We start from the raw sequence: 21,824 nt of genomic DNA, 5'->3' as shown, positions 1-21,824 counted from the left end.
AAAAAACCACCTTTAACTATCTTAAGGAAAAAAGCACATCTACTGTAAGGTTATCAGAGACTCAAAGATTCTGCAAGAGGCTAGGGACAGGCTTAGAAAGAAAGCAGAAACTCAAGGAACTACAGTGGACCAAGAAGCAGTTGGCACAACTGTCTTTTGGCAAAAATAGTCTGAATGGACTATTGTTGCCTGAGATACCTAGCAGGAATCAAAGTCTGGGGACACTGTCTCCCTCCAACAAGACTTCCCACAATGGAAAGACCTCCTGCACCAAATCGAGCAAGTGCCAACTGATGCAGGACAGTCAGAAAACAAAACAAAAACAATGTCCATCCTGAATATTATCAGGCATTGTTCTGAACAATGTCAGTCATTGAGGGCTTTAGACAGTGATTAATATTCATAACTATTATATGAGGAAAATAGTCTCATTACTATATCTATTTCATAGATGAGGGAACCAAATATCAGAGAGGTTAATTTACCTAAGATCACACAGCCGGCAAGTGGCAAAAAAAGAAATTCAAATCTATAAAGTTTGATTCCAGAAGCTAGGTTACTAGATATACAGCTACTAGTTCCTCCAAGAGGAGTGAAAGATCTAACCATATCTGGCTAGAATACGGAAGATATTATCGAGGAGGACTTTTGAGCTAAATAGACTATCCATCCATCCACCTACCCAACTATCCATCCAGGTATTTAGTATTTTAGCTATCTTAAGAAATAGGCAGGTAAAAATTTTTTACTCAAGTACTAAATATTTATTAGAAAAAAAACTAGATAATACCAGTTAAGGAGAAAATAGAAAATTAAATTTCCAAGGATAACCAAGAGTAGAAGTTTGGTGATTAGTATTTTTCATTAAATATCTAGGTGCAGGGACACTTGAGTGGCTCAGTGGTTGAGCGCCTGCCTTTGGCCCAGGGCGTGATCCCAGAGTCCCGGGATCGAGTCCCACATCGGGCTTCCTGCATGGAGCCTGCCTCTCTCTCTCTCTGTGTCTCTCATGAGTAAATAAATGAAATCTTTAAAATAAATAAATATCTAGGTGCATTTTTTGTCTTACAAAAATAGAATCATACTATTTTAGTAACTTGCGTTTCCTATCCAACAATGTATAGTGAACATCTCAATGCCTCTACTACAGTAGCTCTTAAATTGTAAGGTCTCAGTATCCTTTTATATTCTTAAAAACTGGGGTTTGTGTCAGTTTTACCTATTGATATTTACTGTTTGTGTCAGTTTTATCTATTGATATTTACTGTATTGAAACTAAAACAGAAAAATTTTAAATGATTAATTTGTTCAAAATAACAATTATTAACCCAATACATGTTAACATAAACTTTTTAATGAAAAATAAGTTTTCCAAAAGAATAAAATTATTGAAAAGTATGGCAACGTTTTACATTTTTGAAAATCTCTTTAACAAGAGACAGCTGGTTCTAATAGCTCTTTAATCTATTGTGATAGATTTAATCTGCATTTAATCTATTGTGATATGTTGTTTTGGTTGGAATATATGAGAAAAATTGGCCTCACACAGATATATAGTTGGAAAGGGGAGGCATATTTTAACGATGTTTTTATATAATGTGGATATTCTTTTAAACTATAGCAGAACTGGTAAAATATTAAAAGATTAAAGGTCACTTCAATGTGGAATCTAAAACTATATCAATTAAATTTTTGTGCTCCATAACATTAAATTCTTTTAGTCTATTTAGCAATGTGAACAGATCTTTCAGCTATGCTTTGTAATAGCTGCATTTGTCATTTAGAAGATATTGGTTCAATGAGTTATACAGATCTTCCAAATGCCAATACTGGCATTTCATTATACATTATCAAAAAAATCACACGTTAACATCACCAATTTCATTAGGACTTCACCAAACTCACAGTAGCAGATAAGTTCTCCACATAATGTTCTCTTGAAAACCCTAATAGTAAAAAAAAAAAAAAAAAAAAAAAAAAAAGAAAGAAAACCCTAATAGTAAAATGGACAATAAAAACTGTTTTCCTTGAAGAGAAAGGCTTACTTTCTCTTTTTTTCATATTTGAGAAAATGCATGTCAAATACCTAAGTCTGAATAATCCTATGTATATGTTACTTACTCTTTTAAGTAAATGTGATATTCCATTTAAAAAAATAGCTAGTTCACCTAGCAACTCAAGTACTTCTCCTCAACTATCATACTTTTTGTACACAGCCGAAAGGTTTATGTGCTTCCCATTTCATCATATAGAATATTTAAGACTCTCAGGTTGAGATTTATTTTTTTTTTTAAGATTTTGTTTATTTACTCATGACAGACACACAAAAAGAGGCAGAGACACAGGCAGAGGGAGAAGCAGGTTCCACACAGGGAGCCCGATGTGGGACTAGATCCTGGGATTCCAGGGCCACGCTCTGGGCCAAAGGGAGACGCTCAACCGCTGAGCCACCCAGGAGTCCCCAGGTTGAGATTTAATAACATTTTTACAGCTTCATCAAGGACATTGGGAAACATGCTTTTAAATTTTTTTCCCATTTTTAACTGCAAGAGTGTGGTGGTCAAGAAATTACTTCTAGATCACTTTGGTGACTTGTTGAATTTGGTGCCACTGCTTTTATTTTGTGCTAAAGGGCCAACAGTTTCATCCACCATTGTTTCTGCATCAGTTTAGTACAAACACATGTTTTTTTTTAAAGCATATAACTTGTTATTATCATAAAAGTTTTCACTTCACAAACTTCCTAAATTTTGGGAACTCTTAGGGAATCTGTGGGTCACAATTTGAGAATCAACGTTCTACAACATTTTTAACGGCTGTAGAAAATATCATTGTTTGAGTGACAATTTAGCCAAAGTCCTTTATTGAGAGCATTTGAGTTGTTTCTAATTTTTCTCCATTACCAATAATGACAGAGTTTAAACTTCATTTGCATCCTAAATTATATCTATAGGATACAGTCTTAAAAAATGGAATAACTAAAAAAAAAATGGAATAACTGAGCCAAATTAAAGCATTTAAGAAAAAAATGGCTTATGAATATTACCTTCCTGTAAGTATACCAATGTACACCTGTATTTTTTTTTTTATAGAAATGAGTATCCTTCCAGCTTACGAACAGGGTGGCTATCTTTAAGAAAAACAAAACTGACCAAATTTACAGGCAATAAATGGAATCTGATTTTGTTTAATTCGCATTTGCTTGTTAGGTTTTTAAAATATATTTATAAAATTAGTGAGTTGCATATTGATGTATTTTGCCCATTTTTCTGTTGATACAGTCTTCTTTGGGATTTTATCTGTTGGTCTGTCATGAATGTTGCAGACATTTCTTCTCAATTTTTGTTCACTTTTTAACTCTGTGTAGTTTATTTTTATGTATGTTTGAAATTTTGATTAAAATCCCTATCAGAAGACGTCTCCCCCTGGGCAGCCCGCTGGGTGGCCCAGCGGTTTAGCGCCACCTTCGGCCCGGGGCATGATCCTGGGGTCCCGGGATCGAGTTCCACACTGGACTCCCTGCATGGAGCCTGCTTCTTCCTCTGCCTGTGTCTCTTCCTCTCTGTGTGTCTGTCATGAATAAATAAATAAAATCTTAAAAAAAAGGTCTCCTCCAAAAAATTAAATAAATAAATAAAAGGCTCCTCCATCCTAGTATTCTACAAATAGTTACTTCTTTTTTTTGTAGCAGTTAATTCTTCAATTCATTAACAATCATTTTGACATATGTAATTTGAGGCAAAGATATGACTTAATCTTTTCCCAAATAGCTAACCTTTAATTCCTTCCATTGTGTTAAGTTTATTATTTTTCCCTTTGTTAAAAACATATTATTAAATTTTGGCTAAATGAACCCAAAGTAGCTCTTGGTCAACTTTCTCCTATTCTGAGAGCCATTGTTAATTTGTTCTTTTGCTTTCAGGCTTTTCCCTTTCGCACCTAAACGCAAATACATAGTTCGTGGCAATTTAGGTTTTTCCCTCCGTCCCTTAACTCATCATTATCTTTCCACGAAGATCTATCTACCTTGTTCTTTCTGACACCAACGCGCGGTGTTACAGGATGCGCATGACCACGTCTTATTTGTCTCCCCTCTACCGATGCGTGACTACAAGGTTTCAATGCTTCCTTCTCTCACCACCCCTGCCCAGAACGACAGGGGCCCGAGCTTTCTTGCGCGCATGTGCATGTGTCCAAGGGCTACATTCCTAAACATGGAATAGTTTTGAGTGGTTTTTTTTTTTTTTCATTTTGTGGGTTCTGGGGAACTACTGCAGTACGGTACGTTGGGCGACAAACACCCCCAGACCAACAAGCTGGCCCGAAAGAGACCCAGAATGGGTTCTCAGCCACTGACAGTTTTCCTCGTTTCAAAATGGACGCTGAATTTATTTTTTACCTCGCAGATGCAACATTTCCCAGCAACGACACCAGATACACAACCATTCAAGCAGCAAGCACCGCAGCTAAGAAATTAGAGAAAGAAAAACCTCCTGCCGTAGGGGCAGTGACGCTTGCTTCCGGGAAGCGGACCGGAAGCCGCTCCTCGATTCTGCGTCAAACCCGACTTCAGGGGCCGTCGTAAAAGTGTCGCCCCTCGTTTCTTGGACCGGCTACAGGTTTCCGCTCGTTCTCCGGCCGGGGGTCTGGAACTGCGGGTGTCAGTTTCCCTCAAGATGGCGGATGAGGAGGCCGGGGGTGCGGAGAGGATGGAAGTCAGTACGGAGTTGCCCCAAACCCCTCAGCTACTGGCATCTGTAAGTCCTTGTAGGCAAGTTCCTTTTGTCCCCCCCCCCCAGTCCCTCCATACCGCGCTCTGGAGGATGTCGGGCTTCACCCCTTATGGCGGCTCTGGGGAGGGGGAGTCGTATGGATTGATCTGGAAGGAAGCCATCGAATAAAAGTTAGTCATTACCCACATTCCTGCCGGCCAACTCTACGGAACAGAATGACTTCGTCATTTGTTAGTCGTGGCGAGTTCAGGCATGTCTCTATCCTTAAGTAGAAAGAAGTGATGTTATTAGATGGTCTGGTGTGGGGGCTGAGGCGGGATTAGAGGAAAAAGCCATTTTCCGATAGACGCAATGCCAACCCCTCTTGAGGACAGGAATCCAGGACTCTGCACCTAGTGTTAAATTGCATAGCTGGCTGGGTGGGGCCTGATAATGGCACGGAATGCTGCCACTGTCAACTCATGTCAAGATATGGGGTGTAGGAATTGCAGTCTCTCATTTTAGTATCTTGAGAACCTCAGGCCTAACCCGTCGTCTGTCGCTTCTTATTAAAGGTTGAGAAGAAACTTCTAGACATTTCGAATCAGAGCAGTACCATTAATACCGCGATCTATACTTTGCCCTTGTGTTTTGAAAGAAAAGGAAGGCAGACGGTGAGCAAATTGAGTGTATAGTCTGGCAACAGGGAGAAAGCAGATGAAGAGGATAAGAGCTAGGGGGCAATATTAGGGAATGTTCTGGATGTCCCTGGGCATCTAGTGGGGAGATATACAGGAAATATTCAGATACTGATTGCTGCATGATATTCAGAGTTTTATCACTTTGTCTTTGTTGCTGCATGTAGAAACATGTGGGATATACACCTCTTTCTGAAGTTTTTAGGTTACATTGTAGTTTTAATTAAAAGCATTTTTGGACTATTTTAATCATTCAGACACTTGAACGTATTTGTGGGTTTGGTTTTTTGTTTTTGTTTTTTTTTGTTTTGTTTTGTTTTTGTTTTGTTTTGTTTTGTTTTGTTTTGTTTTTAGGGAATAGAGTGAGCTCCAGAATTAAGAATCCACCCTAGGGACTGGAGACTGGTTGGGATATAGAAACCAGGTAGGGAGGGAGTTGGAATAAGGATTTGGCCACCGACTAGAGGAACCACCTTCTTTGTCAAATAGCAGTTCAACCTCATGGCACTGTGGCTATTGAAGGAGCAAGCATCTATTAGAGTTTATAAGAAATGAGAAGGTAGGGAAAACTGGGAAGCAACTGAAACGTCTGGTCTTAATGGTAGCTTTTGCTTTTTACATCTTAGAAGCAGTACAGAAACTGTGGACAGAAGTGTCATTGTAATTTTGTATTGCCAAAGGTGACTAGTGTTTATTTAAAGCTTTGATACATTAATTCCTTCCAGGTGGTACAGTAAAACCTCATCAGTCTAGACTCCACTTATTTTTAATTGGAGGTAATGGTACAGGATTCATGCTAGAATTATGTTGCAGACTCTTCAGGAAATATTAGATTTCTTGGGGCAGAGCTGTAGGTTTTGCCAAGAGAAGTGTAATAGCCTAAGGAAACTCACAGTTTAGTGGCACAGATAAGAAAAGTACCCAAAGAATTTTAATACAAGATAGGGTGATATAAGTGTATGAAGACCTGTGACAAGCCTCATGATCACTTTTTTTTTTTTTACCTTGGATCGCTCTTTCTGCTTGAGGATTCCAGATATCTCTTTATCTCCTTTTTCTTTTTCTTTTTTTTTTTTTTTTTAATTTATTTATTCAGAGAGAGAGAGAGACTGAGAGGCAGAGACACAGGCAGAGGGAGAAGCGGGCTCCATGTAGGGAGCCTGGGAGTCCGACGCGGGACTCGATCCTGGGTCTCCAGGATCAGACCCCAGGCTGCAGGCCGCGCTAAACCGCTGCGCCACCGGGGGTGCCCTCCTTTTTCTTTTTAAAACTATTGTCTTCAATTTTATTCTGACAATAGAGTAAGGTACTTCCAGGTTACTCCTTCTTTGCTATCGAGTAAAACAAGCTTAGCGATCCTTTAACATTAAAATGATTTGTATTTTAAGTCACCACTGGGAGTCAGGGAAAACAAAAATAATAAATATGGGACAGTTACAAGGTTTTAGAACTCTTACTAACTCCATTAGAGTCTTGTCCTTGATTATACTTTCTGTTTTCCTTAAACTTTCTTTTTAAACCGCTGGTCATTTCTTTGTCATATTGCTATCAAAAGCGCAAAGAAAAAAAAAAACGCAAAGGCTCTCAAATTCCTAATATCACCTAACATGCAATTAAGGTGAAATAATGGGTATGAATTATTGGACATTTATAGAAGTCTTTGCTTAAGAATCATTAGAAGAATTGATTTTGTAGGTCTAGGGTAGGGAATTTTTACAAGCATACCTTGCTGATTCTGAAGTCCTGGTCTGTAAGCCACACTTTGAGTAAGACTCAGCTAGACATTTGGAAATTCTCAATATAGATAGAGATTGTGAGACTGGAGAATGTCTTTGAGGAAGAATTGTGTGATGAGCGCATACAGGGACAGACATGGAGGGTCTCGAGAGGGAAGGAAGAGAGGGAGAAAGACTGGGGACAGGAATGATTAGATTTCAGGGATAGAAGATGGAGGAAGAACCAGAGAAGGACCTAGAAAGGGAGTAGCCAAGCAGGAAGGAGGTGATAGTAGTACAGCACCATAGGGTATAGTTTCTAGGATTGGGTGGCTTATTGGGTCCTGAAGATAAGGACTGAGAAAAACTGAGAATTCAGAGTATGTGGGGTGGTCTGACAGAACTATTGTCTTCTGTCTACTTTGACTAGATTTTCTTTCTTAAGTCAATCTCAAGGTGTTTCCTGGCTTGGTACTAAGGTGTTTTCTTTTTTCTGTCTACACCCTCTACCTACGTGATTTCATCCAGTTTTGTGGCTTTAGATACCATTGGTATGCATTCAGTTCCCAAATTTATATCTTTAGGTCTCACTTCTGAGCTCCAGATTCATGAGTCCAAATAATTGCCTACTTGACATAGCCACTTGGCTGTCATTGATAAGTGATTCAAACAGGGGGAACAATTAGGAAGCTAATGCTAAAACCTTAAGCCTTAGGGGATGGTGGTTTGTACCAGAGAGACATTGCTGACGATAAAGAGAAGTGAATAGATTTGAGAGAGATTTTAGGAGTATGGTAGAAGCAAAAAGATTTGCTAATGGATTAGGCATGAGGATAAATGGGAAGAAACAAATGACATCTAGATCCTCAGTTTTTGGTTTAAGCATTCATGGCCATGGTTATATCATATTCTTAAGAGAAAGGACCAGGTTTGAGGAGGGGAAATAAGGGAGGCTGATCAAGAATTTTGTTATCTGTCTCATGACACTTCCACGATAGCTCTCAAACACAACTCTCTCTGTCTCCACTCCACCTCTCTAGTCCTAGTCACCATCTGTTGCCTAGGCAACTGCAGTGGCCTCTTAACTGGTCTCTTTGCTTCCAGTTCTGCCCTCTTCCAGTGTATTCTCCACAGATCTAGAGTCATTTTTTTAAGACTATGTCAGATCATGTCAGCCTCCTGCCTAAATCTTTCAGTGGCTTCCCATTCTACTTGCAATAAAATCTAAACTCATTACAAACCTTTCAAGATCTTGCATGATCTGGCTCCTACATCTCCCCTCATTTCCTGTTATTTCTCCTCATTTAGTATTAGCCACACTGGCCTGTTGGTTTCTAAAACAAGCACAAGATCTGTCTTTCTTCAAGGCCCGTACCTTTACTTGCTGTTCTTTTTTCCAAGAGTGTTTTTCCTCTGCTTTTTCTTGATATTTACCCAGTCTAAAAGATGGGTTCTTCTTATCCTTCTATGTGTGTAAGCACCCTGTTGATTTCCTTTACTGCACTTATTACAATCTGTAATTACTATGCTGTCTTTGTTATTTAAATATCTGAAATAAATAAATACATAAATACATAAATACATAAATAAATAAATATCTGTGTCTCCCACCAGAATGTAAGCTCCGTGAAGACAAAGATCTTGTCTGGCTGGTCCACTGATATATCCCAGTATGCACTTGAAATAGACATTTATGTACTCTTAATGAATAACTGAGAATCAACATTAATGATTTATTTTAACAAGATTGGTAGTAATTGGGGGAGGGAGGTGTAGATGGAGGATGGGAAGAGAAATGAGGGGGCATATTAGAGTAGTAGCTAATGGCATCCAGGCTGAAGGTGGGTGGAGGGGTATAAGAAAGGTCAAAACAGGAATTCTGAGGAATTGGTGGGATTTGAGGTATTAAAAGTCATTATGGCATAAATGGAAGAACTGACCATTATGGTCAGTAAGGGGTTTTGGAGTTTGAGAGTGTGGAGACACATCAGGTTTTGTGATGGTAGAGCCAGATAGATGAGCAATTTGTATGTTCCTAGAGCACCCTTTTCATACTCCTGTTGTATGCAGCATATCTCAGGTTGTCCTGAACGTAGCTTGTTCGCTATCTTTCCTTCTAGACAATAAACTCATGAGAGCATGAACTGTTTCTTGTTCACATCTGTATCTCCGTTACCTAACAGGTTGCTTTAAAATTGTTACTGAATGCATGAATGGGTAAATGAGTGAGGAGACAATAACTGAGGTGGAGTGGAGGTGGAGATAATAGGAGTTGGGGAAGTTAAGAGATAATGAGGCTAAACATTTTAAAATTGAAAAGGGAATTTTAAAAAGAATTAACATTATCAAGTTTTATTTAAATATAATAAAATGCTTCCATTTTGAACGTTTTGGCTGATGAGGTTTGATAAATGTATACACCGGTATAACTTACTAAGTTGGGGTGTAGAACATTTCCATTACTCTCAAAGTTATATTGTCTCCAAATGGGATTTTAGGATTATTTTTTAAGTTTAATATTATTATGTTTGGGCAATAATCATTATGAAAATTGTGAAAAAACTTATCTACAATCTCATATGTGTAGTGGATCTTTAAAAGATAAAAATTTGGGATCCCTGGGTGGATCAGCGGTTTAGTGCCTGCCTTCGGCCCAGGGCATGCTCCTGGAGTCCTGGGATCTGGTCCTGCATCAGGCTCCCTGCATGGAGCCTGCTTCTCCCTCTACCTGTGTCTCTTCCTCTCTCTCTCTCTCTCTCTTTCTCTCTCTCTGACTCTCATGAATAAATAAAATCTTAAAATAAATAAAATAAAAAATAAAAATTCGTCTTGCTGGTTGGCCATAAAATATTGAGATGGGGAACCACCTGGCTCACTTGGTGGAGCATGTGACTCTTGATTTCACAGATGTAAGTTTGAGCCCCATGTTGGGTGTACAGATTACTTAAAAAAATTAAAATCCTAAAAATATAATAACATGCTGAAATATAGAAGAAGAAGTAAGAAGTTATATGTTATTTTCAGCAGTGGTTGATAGTTCTTAGAAATTGGAATCTGTATTATTTTTTATCCAGAGCACAGCTCTGGACACTTAGAATGAGAAAACTAGAATGAAAACCAAGGTCTCTTGTGTCCTAACTGAAGTGCTTTGTCACCAGATCATAACAAGACCTAGTGCCTGTTGTGTTTTCATCGTCATCTCCTAATTTCTGTTGTGGGCCGCTAAGGAAAATTCTGATTTTCAGTAATCAGATTTTATAGACTCAAATATGAATTTGAGGAATAAAACTGCAGATCAGAGTGATAGATTTGGTAATAGTCTAGGGAAGAATAGTAATTTAGTGTGGATGACCTGATGCTAAAGATGGACTACTTATGTTTTACAGTGTTTTGACATTGTCCTGTAAATAGGTTTTTGTCCTCAATACTGCATAAAGAGACTGGTTAGATATGTGTATAAATCAGTGATGCAGGATGAACTGTGTCCTGCCCATCCTCTCTTCATGTGTGCTGGCCTTGAGGGTCATTTCAGATTTCCCTTGCCATCATTTTACCCATTTCTCTACAAGTGCTAATCATATACTGTGCTCTGTGGAACAATTTTCTTTAAACTTTTGACTCATTGCCTCAGATAACTTAAGACAAAATATTAAGACCTCTTTAGTCCCAGGTGATTTACTGTGAATTCCTTTGTGTTCTTCTAAGGTATTCTGAGTTAACATGTCTCCTATTGAAGAAACCATTGTTATTAGATGAGTTGGTTTTTTTTTTTAAAGCATTTGATAACAGCCTTTTCTTAAATGTTAAGTTGTGCCCTCCCTATAATATGCTAAGTGCTTATGGAAATATGATGTACTAAATAAATGCTTCTGAATGACTCTGGAAGAGTTATTGTGCTTCCCTAAGTGCCTACTTGCTATCCGGGAATGATATAGGTCCTGTCCAGGATGGAGTCTGCTGTTAATCACTTGAATATAGTAATTCTCCTTCTAATAGTTTACTTAATGCCATTCTTCAGAACAAAGTCTATTTGACTTGTTTGGAGAAGTGGGGCTTAACCACTTACTCTGTCTTTATAGACTACCTTTTAAAATGCCTTTGAACTTTTGGTATTTATGGGTAAGCTAGAATGATTTGAGAACAGAGAAGAAAATCTATTAATTTATCCATTTATTTTTATATACACACATACTCTACATTGTAGTCTAAGAAAGGATTTTAGTCCATTTGCAAATATATATTCAATACAGTGGAAAGCAAATATAAGATGTATACTCCACAGTTTAGGAAAGCAGATTTCATTGTTCCAAATATTTCAAGGAGAGCTTAGAATTGGAGCAGGAACCTATGATCAGAGAAGAAAAAGGAAGAGAATGACTTAGGAGAGACAGAATGGTTTCAAAAATTAAATTCTGACAGCATGCTTATGTATTATCGTAAAAGAGGCCTTATTTGTCACATGACTATATTTGACCCTGGCTTATTTTATCAGTGCCATGAAGACATAGTATACTTACTTATCGTATTTACAAACAACACAAAGCTGGCAGGGATAAGAAATACGTTTTAGGACCCACACAAAAAATCTTAGTCTGAATAATTACGTCAAAACTAACAAAGTGAAAAAAAAAAAAAGTGAAATTTAATCATGGTGAAATTATAGCCTTATACTTAGGGCTAGGTATTTGTATATCGGACCAGGTCTCTTATATGTGATTGACCTAAGGGTTTTACTTGTCTGGTAACTCACTAAGTCATAATATGATGTGGCTGCTAAAAAAAAGAATGTGACCTTTTTGAGCAGTTTTGTGCACGGAATAAGGAAGGTAAGAAACAATCCCACTCCTGTAGTCAGCGGCACATTGTGCATGTTCCATAAAAGAATAATTAATATAAAGAGTAGTCTGAATACCATAGCATTAGGGATGGTTAGCCAAATATCATTTCTAGGGATGGACAGGTTTCTTTAGTTTCTATGTTCCACTATACCCGCAGAATGAAGAGACCGATGAGAGACTTAATAGTATCATCATTTATTTGAAAGGCTGTTGGATGAAAAGAGCAGAATAAATTATATTGGATTATTTCAGGCAGTATAGCATAAGAATTACAGGAGCATAGATTTTGGTTTAATTATGAGCTGAAAGAACATTGGCTGAAAGGAAGTGTTCAGACAGGCTTAGGGAACTAATGATCAAGTATGTTATAGATAGGGTCTTCTCATGGAGCAGTTTTACTAGGAATTTTGCTGTTATTGTTTTCTTGTTTTTAAGTTTTATGAATCTGTCAAATAGTATTAGAAGAAAATTTTGTGTAACCAAAAGATTTTTTGATGCCTGGAGATACTTCAATTACACTCATCCAGTACTTGCTATGAACAGTTCTAGAGCCTCCATATTCTGTTATTACTTTAAAACAGAAGAATTGGAAAAAGTTTCAGGGCATCTGAAGCTTTTTAGATGTCAGCAGTTGTCTAAGGAAGGGTAAGTTGTGATTTGAACAAACGAAACATACTAAAAGTAAGTTCCTTTTTCAAAATGATGTTCCCAAACAGGCATCCAAGTCCCTGGGTCAGAATTGAGAACATATCTTTAATCTCCATGGGGATGAGGAAAATGTTTGGAATGTTTGGGAATTTAAATGTTGTGAGAACTTGTTTTTACAGAACAGTGAATTAAGAAAACCTTCTCTTAATTCCAAATGTTAAAAAATATTTTTTTCCATCTGGACATTGAAATTAAAAATTCTTAATTTTATTCTTATCTGAAGTGGGTAAAGATATTAAAAACAACCAAACAAATAAGAAAATCAAATCTACTCCAGGCACCAATAATTCTGAACATGTCACCCAGTAAAAATACAGGCTGTGTACTTTTTCTTACCTAAAAAAAAAAAAAAAAAGAAAAAAAAAAGACCCATCTTGGGATGCCTGGGTGGCTCAGTGGTGAAGCATCTGCCTTTGGCTCAGGTCTTGAACCTGTGGTCCTGGGATAGAGTCCCCCATCATGCTCCCTGCAGGGAGCCTGTTTCTCCCTCTACCTGTGTCTCTCTCTCTCTCTGGGTGTCTCATGAATAAATAAATAAAATCTTTATTTTAAAAAAAAGGACACATCTTAGTTGAAAAAGATTTTTTGTAGATGTGGCAATCATTTAGGAAAAAATCTTCATCAAAGTGTGAAATTATACTTTATCTTCTAGAAGAATTCTATAGTTTTAGAAGGCTTAATGTCAATATTTGCTTTGTTTTCTCTAGCAAGAAATTCATTAACATTTAGCAATGACTGAGAACTTTTTTTAAAAAAAGATTTTATTTGTTTATTTAGAGACAGAGCCTGCAAACAGGGAGGGAGAGGGAGAAAATCTCTAGCAGACTCCTCACTGACTGTGGAGCCTAATGTGGGACTTGATCCCACAACCCTGAGCTCCTGACCTGAGTGAAAATCATGAGTCAAACACTTATAATCAACAGAAACATCCAGGAGCTCCAAGAGAACTTTTATTAAGTACTTGTGGTAGGCCTTTGGTGACACAGAAATTTGGAAGGTGGTGTTCCTCCCCTTAGGGAATTTATAGTCTGGGTGAAAGCTAAGTGTACACATATAAAGATAACTAATGTTATTTGACAGAGATATAGATACTGAATAATTACCTCCTTCAGTAAGTGCTATGTTCGAGCTACAGGGGAGAGAGGTTTTCTTAGCCTCATCAGTGTAGTAGTCAAAGAGAAGGTGAGCTTTTTTTTTTTAATGTATATTTTTTATTGGAGTTTAATTTGCCAACATATAGTATAACACCCAGTGCTCATCCCATCGAGTGCCCCCCTCAGTGCCCATCACCCAGTCACCCCATCCCCCCACCTGCCTCCCCTTCCACTACCCCTTGTTCGTTTCCCAGAGTTAGGAGTCTCTCATGTTCTGTCATCCCCTCTGATATTTCCCACTCATTTTCTCTCCTTTTCCCTATAATCCCTTTCACTATTTTTTATAGTCCCCATATAAGTGAAACCATATGATGATTGTCCTTCTCTGTTTGACTTACTTCACACTCAGTATAATACCCTCCAGTTCCATCCATGTTGAAGCAAATGGTGGGTAGTCGTCATTTCTAATGGCTGAGTAATATTCTTTTTTTTTTTTTAAAATTTATTTATTTATTTATGATAGTCACAGAGAGAGAGAGGCAGAGACACAGGCAGAGTTGGAGAAGCAGGCTCCATGCACCGGGAGCCCGACGTGGGATTCGATCCCGGGTCTCCAGGATCGCGCCCTGGGCCAAAGGCAAGCGCTAAACCGCTGCGCCACCCAGGGATCCCAAGTAGTATTCTATTATATACATAGACCACAGCTTCTTTATCTATTCATCTTTTGATGGACACCAAGGCTTCTTCCACAGTTTGGCTATTGTGGACATTGCTGCTATAAACATTAGGGTGCAAGTGTTTTGGCTTTTCAGTGCATCTATATCTTTGGGATAAATTCCCAGTAGTGCAATTGCTGGGTCGTAGGGTAGTTCTATTTTTAACTCTTTGAGGAACCTCCACACAGTTTTCCAGAGTGGCTGTACCAGTTCACATTCCCACCAACAGTGCAAGAAGGTTCCCTTTTCGGGAGGTGAGCTTGATAGACCTTAAGGAATAACCCCTGGTGGGGGTGGAAGGATGGAGACCTAGTGGTAAAATCACTGGAGAGGGCATTTAAGGCATCAACACCGAGACATCTGCCCAAATCAACCAACAGTATAAAGATAACATTTTAAAATATTAGTTCACAATAAGATGTGCAATTAAAGAATCTTTAGTAGTGGAATACCTGGATGGCTCAAGTGGTTGAGCTGCTCAGGGCCTGATCCTGGGGTCCAGGATCTAGTCCTGCATCAGGCCGTGCAGGGAGCCTGCTTCTCCCTCTGCCTGTGTCTCTGCCTCTCTCTCTCTCTCTCTCTCTCTCTGGCTCATGAATAAATAAATAAAATCTTTAAAAAAAAAAAAAAAGAAGAATCTTTAGTAGTATCCAGGAATGTCAGGCAGAAGTTACTGAAGAGGCTTCATTTGAAGGAAAAACATAAGGCAAAACTATGGTTCTTGTTTTATGATTAAAAGTGAAATTGATTAGTCTTAAGGGTAAATTTAAAATAACTGTACTTATATGTGATTGAGTACAATGAGCATTGAACTCTAGGAGTTAGAATCCTAACTTCTGTTCCTGACTCTGATACTAATTGTTTATTTGATTTTGGAAAAGCCTGTTTACTTCTCCTTGTGACTCAGTTTTTTGCATCTGTAAAATGAGAGACTTGAACCAGAAGATCCCTTAGGTTTTTGGTGTACTGTCAAGTTTCTCATGTTCTTCTCATGTTCTTCAAGTATTCTTCAAAAACTTGAACTAATTCTGTGCCTTCCATAATTAGAGAATACAGAAAATTTTTTGTTTGGTGTATGGCAGTAAATATACAGGATTTTTTTTTTCCCATTTAGTACTGTTTGGAGAAAAGAACCTTAGGTATATAATAGAACATTATATATTCTTTATTTCATAGAGTTGTTCCTGGGTTTGTGGAGAAAACAAGTTGTTGGTCTATGCATACCTTAGAAAAGTTGGAGTTAGAAGACTGCAAGGTATAGTTGGTTTTTTAAAAGGTTTTAGTTAAATATTTTGAATTTTACAATGAAAAAATCCCCTCCCCCAATTATGGAAAATATCACTAAGAATATTATTCATATTAGGTAAGCAAATGTACAAATTCCATGAAAATATGTTAAACTCTCACTACCTACTGCTGTTAATATTTTGGTGTATATTCCTTCTGATTTTTTTCCTCATATAAAATATTTAGCCAAAATGAGATTTTATACATACTGCTTTGAAACCTGCTTTACCAAACTCTATATTATTAATGCCTTTCTATATTATTAGTAAAGAATCATCTTTAGTATAGGTTCTTTTTTCTTTTTATTTTGAACTCATTTTAGACTTAGAGAAAATTTGGAAAAATAGCAGAAACAGTTCTCTTTGTATCCTTCACACCTGCATTCCCTAATGTTAGCATCTTACATAACCATAATGTAATTATCAGGGACAGGAAATTAATATTGATAGTAACTAAACAATAGACCTTATTTGAATTGTAATTGTTTTCCCACTGGCAGTAAATATTTTTCTGTTCCAGGATCCTATCTAGGATCTCATACTACATTTAGTTGTTTCTCCTTTGTTTCCTCCAGTCTGTAATAGTGTCTCACTTTCTTCATAGTCTTTTGGAGTTCGTAACAATGTCTTGTTCTTGTTTTGTTTTTTATGACCTTGACATTTTTGAAGAATTTTCAACAATTACCTTGTAGAATGTTCTCAATTTGGATTTGATGTTTACTCATGATTATAGTGAGGCTGTGCATTTTTAGCAAAAATAATACAAAACATAACCTTCTCAGTGAATCATATTAAGGTATTCTTAGTATCAGTATTCTTATTATTGGTGATATTGTATCTTAATCACTTGCTTAGTTTGGTATCTGCAGGGTTTCTCTAAAGTTGTTATCTTTTCTCCTTGTCATTAATAAGTATCTTCAGGGAGATATTTTGAAACTATTTGACATCTTTTTTTGTTAAGATTTTTTTATTATTAAGTAATGTCTACACCACACGTGGGGCACAAGCTTACAACCCTGAGATCAAGAGTCACATGCTCTACCAACTGAGCCAGCTAGGTGCCCCTGGCATTACTTTAAATGGGCACATTATATCTTACAGGTTCTTTAGTGTTTTTTTTTTTTCTTAATTGCAAAAGTATTGACCTTGTCTAAAAAAGTCAAACAGTATAACATTGTTTATTAAAACATGAAAATCTCTGAATTGTCTCCCCAGTTCCTTGTCTCCATGTAACCATTGTTAAAAGTTTGATGTTTCTTCTTTCAGATCTTTGTCTATGTTTAGGAAGCCATGTGCATAGATGTACATGTACATATGTTGAATTAGAAAACCTGAATATGTAGACATTTTTAAAGTCTACATAATTTAGGATTTTTTCAAAAATGAAATTATTTTAAACCTGCTTTTACCACTCTGTAGTTATTATGACATTCTGACTGCATAGAATGTATGGGTGTACCTTTATTGATAGGTATTTATGTGGACTTCATTTTTTCACAGTTACAAGTGACATTATAAGAACACTCTGGAAAAAAAAAAAAAAGAACACTCTGGGTAAGTGTAGCTAAATGATAGATTATACAATTTCTTAAACTATTCCCCTAATGATGGACATTAAAGGTTTAGTGTTTTTTTGTTATGAATAACTTTCTACACATATGTGTAGATTGAAAAAGTTTTAAAATGATTTTTTAATCATATATAGTAAAAAATGACCCTTTATAAATGGTAAAAATTGTGACACCTGCATGGCTCAATGATTGAGCAGAGCTCTACCTTCGGCTGAGGCCAAGTCCCACATTGGGCTCCCTGCATGGAGCCTGCTTCTCCCTCTGCCTGTGTCTCTGCCTCTCTCTCTCTGTGTGTCTCTCATGAATAAATGAATAAAATCTTTTAAAAAATTGTAAAAATCTCCCTTTATAGATAGTATCATATTATACTTACTATTCTGTACCTTTTGTTTGTAACAGTATAACTTTTTTTTAAGATTTTATTTATATTTCTTCCACGTATGTATTGAATCAGATGGTATTTGTCTTTGACTAACTTGTTTAGCATTATACTCTAGCTCCATCTATGTTGTTCCACATGGCAAGATTTCATTCTTTTTTATAGCTGAATAATATTCTATTGTGTATATATGCACCACATTTTCTTTGGAGATGTTGTGCTTAGAAGATCTGTTGTTTACAGAAAGTGCCATGTTGAAGTCTCCCAGTATAAGTGTATTATTATCTAAGTATGTCTTAACTTTGGTTATTAATTGATTGATATACTTGGCAGCTCCCACATTAGGGGCATAAATATTCATCATTGTTAGATCCTCTTGTTGGATAGATCCTTTAAGAATGATATAGTATCCGTCTTCATCTCTTACTACAGTCTTTGAGATAAACTTTAATTTATCTTATATGAGGATTGCTGCTTTCTTTTGAGAACCATTTGAATGGTAAATGGTTCTCCAACCTTTCATTTTCAGGCTGGAGGTATCCTTAGGTCTAAAATGAGTCTCTTGTAGACAGCAAATAGATGTGTCTTGCTTTTTTATCCAGTCTGAAACCCTGCACCTTTTGATGGGATCATTAAGCCCATTCACGTTCAGAGTTACTATTGAAAGATATGAATTTAGTGTCATAATACGTATTCAGTCCCTGTTTTTGTGAATTATTTCTTTGGCTTTCTCTTTCTTTTACAAAGTTCCCCCTTAGTATTTCTTTCTTTCTTTTTTTTTAAGATTTATTTATTTACTTATTTATTCATGATAGACATAGAGAGGCAGAGACACAGGAGGAGGGAAAAGCAGGCTCCATGCCGGGAGCCGGACGTGGGACTCAATCCCAGGACTCCAGGATAGCACCCTGGGCCAAAGGCAGGTGCTAAACCGCTCAGCTGTCCAGGGATCCACCCCCCCCCCACCTTAATATTTCTTGCAGAGCTGGTTTGGTGGTCACATATTCTTTCAGTATCTGCCTATCTTGGAAGTTCTTTATCTCTCCTTCTATTCTGAATGAGAGCCTTGCTGGATAAAGTATTCTTGGCTGCAGGTTCTTCTCATTTAGGATGAGACCCTGAATATATCCTGCCAGGCCAGAAAGGTCTCTGTGGAGAGGTGTGCAGTTAACCTAATACTTCTCCCCATATAGGTTAGGGATCTCTTGTCTCTTGCTGCTTTAAGGATCTTCTCTTTTTCTTTGGAATTTGCAAGATTCACTATGAAATGTCGGGGTATTGAGCGGTTTTTATTGATTTTAGGGAGGGATCTCTGTGTTTCCTGGATCTGAATGCCTGTTTCTCTCCCCAAATTAAGGAAGTTCTCAGCTATGATTTGTTCAAATACAATTTCTGGTCCTCTGTCCCTTTTGGTGCCGTCTGGAACGCCAATTAAACATAGATTTTTCCTTCTGAGGCTGTCATTTATTTCCCTTAGCCTTTCCTCATGGTCTTTTAATTGTTTTTCTCTTTTTTCCTCAGCTTCGTTCCTTGCTATCAACTTGTCTTCTTTGTCACTCTTCTACCTCATTAACCCTCATCGTTAGGTCCTCCACTTTGGATTGCATCTCATTTAATTGATTTTTAATGTTGGCCTGATTAGATCTAAAATCTGCAGTCATGAAGTCTCTTGAATCCTTTATGGTTTTTTCCAGAGCCACCAGTAACTTTATAATTGTGCTTCTGAATTGGCTTTCTGACATCGAATTGTAATCCAAATTCTGTAACACTGTGGGAGAGAGTATTGTTTCTGGTTCTTTCCTTTGTGGTGAGTTCTTCTTTGTAGTCATTTTGCTCCCTTTAGAGTGGCTAAAAACAAATTGTACTAGAAAAAGGAAGGGAAAAGCGGGGGGGGGGGACAAACAAAGAATAAAAAACAAAAACAAAACAAGGTGTATCCTTTGGTTCTATAGGCTGTAAATCCCAGGACTTCCCCTGGAGCTTTCCAGTGCTGCTCTGTCAAGAACTTGCTCTTCCCCTGTCCTTCCAGTTGGTCTTTTGGGGGAGGGGCCTGCTGTGCTGATTCTCAGGTGTGTGCACCTGGGGGAGCTGCCTTGCCCCCTGCCAGGTGCACGGCTCAGTGGGAGCTGTTTGTCCTGTGAGGCCCCTGTTCCCTGGCGGCCACGCTCTATCCCAGGCACAGGGTGACACCAGGAGGAACAAGACTGGCAGCGGCCAGCTCTCCAGCCCTAGAGTCAGCTCCCGCAGTAACTACCCCAGTCTCCAGGTCCACACTGGCCAGGATGCTCCCGTGGGGGCGGGGGGGGGGGTGGCGGTGCTGATCTGCACAGCTTGGGGGCACCTGGGGGCAGGAGCGTCCTCACTGGGCTGTGTCCCCCAGTGCCCTGGGCTCTGGGGCCTGCGCCGCTGGAATAGCGCTCCCGGGGCGGGGCCGTGCAGCCCCCTCCGCACTGAGCCACCGCCTGAGCTGTTCCAGGGAACAGCCCTTTACCAAGCTCGGCCCACTGGGTGTGGCGTGCTCTCCCCCAGGATGCACTTTCTCTGTTAGTGATCCCCGGAACCTGGAGGATCCACTGCCCCTCCTGGGATCCTGCCCGAGTTCCCTGCAAGCACCTTTCCATCCAGGAAGATTGGTGAAGTTCCTGCTTCTCCGGGCCTGAGCTTTCCTGTCCTGGAGGCTCTTGCCTCCTGGCCTTAGCCTGGCTCTCGTGGGGACCCCTCCCCCACTGGATTATTTTTTATTTATATTTTTTCCGTCTTCCTACCTTGTTAGAAGCATGAAATCTTCTCACTGTAGCATTCCAGCTGTTCTCTCTTTAAATCTCAGGCCAAATTCATAGGTTTTCAGGATGATTTAAAAGTTATCTAGGTAAGTTGGTGGGGACAGGTGGCTTGGGGACTCTACTCTTCCACCATCTTGCCCCACCTGCTCCGAACCACATTTTCTTTATTCATTCATCAGCCGGCAGGCATTTGGGTGCTTCAATATCTTTGCTATTGTAAATACTCCTGTAAATACAACAGTGCATCCATCTTTTTGAATTAGTTTTCTTGTATTCTTTTGGTAAATATCCAGTAGTGCGATTGCTAGATCATAGGGTACGTCTATTTTTAGCTTTTTTAAAAAAATATTTATTTGAGAAAGAGAGAGAACTTGAGAAGGAGGAGAGGTAGATGGAGAGGGAGAAGCGACTTCCTGCTGAGCAGGGAGTTTGATCCTGGGATCATGATCTGAGCGGAAGGCTATGCCCAACCAGCTGAGCCACCCAGGTGCCCCTATTTTTAACCTTTTGAGAAACCTCCATAACAATGTTTTCCACAGTGGCTGCATCAGTTTGCATTCTTACCAACAGTGAATGAGTGTCCTTTTTTCCCCACGTCTTCACCAACACCTATTGTTTCTTGTGTTGTTGATTTTAGTCTTTCTGACATATATGAGGTGATATCTAATTGCACTTTGATTTGTGTTTCCCTGATAAGTGATGATGAGCATCTTTTCATGCTTCTGTTGGCCATCTGTATATCTTTTTTGGACAAATATCTGTTACATTAAAAGAATCGTTCACCATAATCCCAAGTGGGATTTATTCTTGGGTTACAAGAGTGGTTCAGTATTCACAAGTCAATCAGCATGTTACATCACATCAGTAAAAAGGGTAAGAACCATATGATCATTCCAATAGATGCAGAAAAGGCATTTGACAAATTATAGTTTCCATTCATGATAAAAACAATAAAGTAGGTTTAAAGGAAACATACCTCAATATAATAAAGGCCATGTATGAAAACCCCACAGCTAATATCATCATTAATGGGGAAAAACTGAGAGCTATTCTCCTAAGGTCAGGAACAAGACAAGGATGTTCAGTATCACTACTTTTATTCAACATAGTACTGAACATCCTAGCCACTGCAATCAGACAGCAAAAAGAAATAAAAGGCAACCAAATCAGTAAGGAAGAAGTAAAACTTTCACTATTTGCAGATGACATGATGCTATATATAGAAAACCCAAAAGACTCCACCACATGGCAGAATTGATACATGAATTCAGTAAAGTTACAGGATACAAAATCAATGTACAGAAATCTGTTGCATTTCCATACA

At 38.2% G+C, this 21,824-nt stretch overlaps 2 protein-coding genes across 4 annotated transcripts in view; one reads left to right on the top strand and one right to left on the bottom strand.

Moving 5' to 3' along the window:
* TMEM62 (transmembrane protein 62) overlaps positions 1–5,074 on the bottom strand; it is a 46,958-nt gene extending 41,884 nt beyond the window's left edge. The window contains exon 1 of the mRNA XM_038580202.1: positions 4,400–5,074. Coding sequence (XP_038436130.1) covers positions 4,400–4,415 — 16 coding nt within the window. The 5' untranslated portion in view covers positions 4,416–5,074. The remainder of the gene's footprint in view (positions 1–4,399) is intronic.
* The window catches only part of UBR1 (ubiquitin protein ligase E3 component n-recognin 1), a 140,278-nt gene continuing 122,692 nt past the window's right edge, over positions 4,239–21,824 (top strand). The window contains exons 1-3 of one of the 3 annotated variants that reach the window (XM_038580192.1): positions 4,603–4,757; positions 15,658–15,736; positions 17,268–17,321. Coding sequence is in view for 1 of the 3 variants with exons in the window: in XM_038580190.1 (XP_038436118.1) it covers positions 4,677–4,757 (81 nt within the window). In the remaining 2 variants the exon portion in view is untranslated. Of the gene's footprint in view, positions 4,758–15,657; positions 15,737–17,267; positions 17,322–21,824 lie in introns of all 3 variants that reach the window. The other 2 variants (XM_038580191.1, XM_038580190.1) reach the window with 2 other exon arrangements.

The sequence above is a fragment of the Canis lupus genome, chromosome 30 (assembly GCF_011100685.1).
Source record: "Canis lupus familiaris isolate Mischka breed German Shepherd chromosome 30, alternate assembly UU_Cfam_GSD_1.0, whole genome shotgun sequence".
Lineage (NCBI taxonomy): Eukaryota > Metazoa > Chordata > Mammalia > Carnivora > Canidae > Canis > Canis lupus.
Note: the sequence above shows the minus strand (reverse complement) of the source record. Positions and strands in the feature narration are given on the sequence as shown.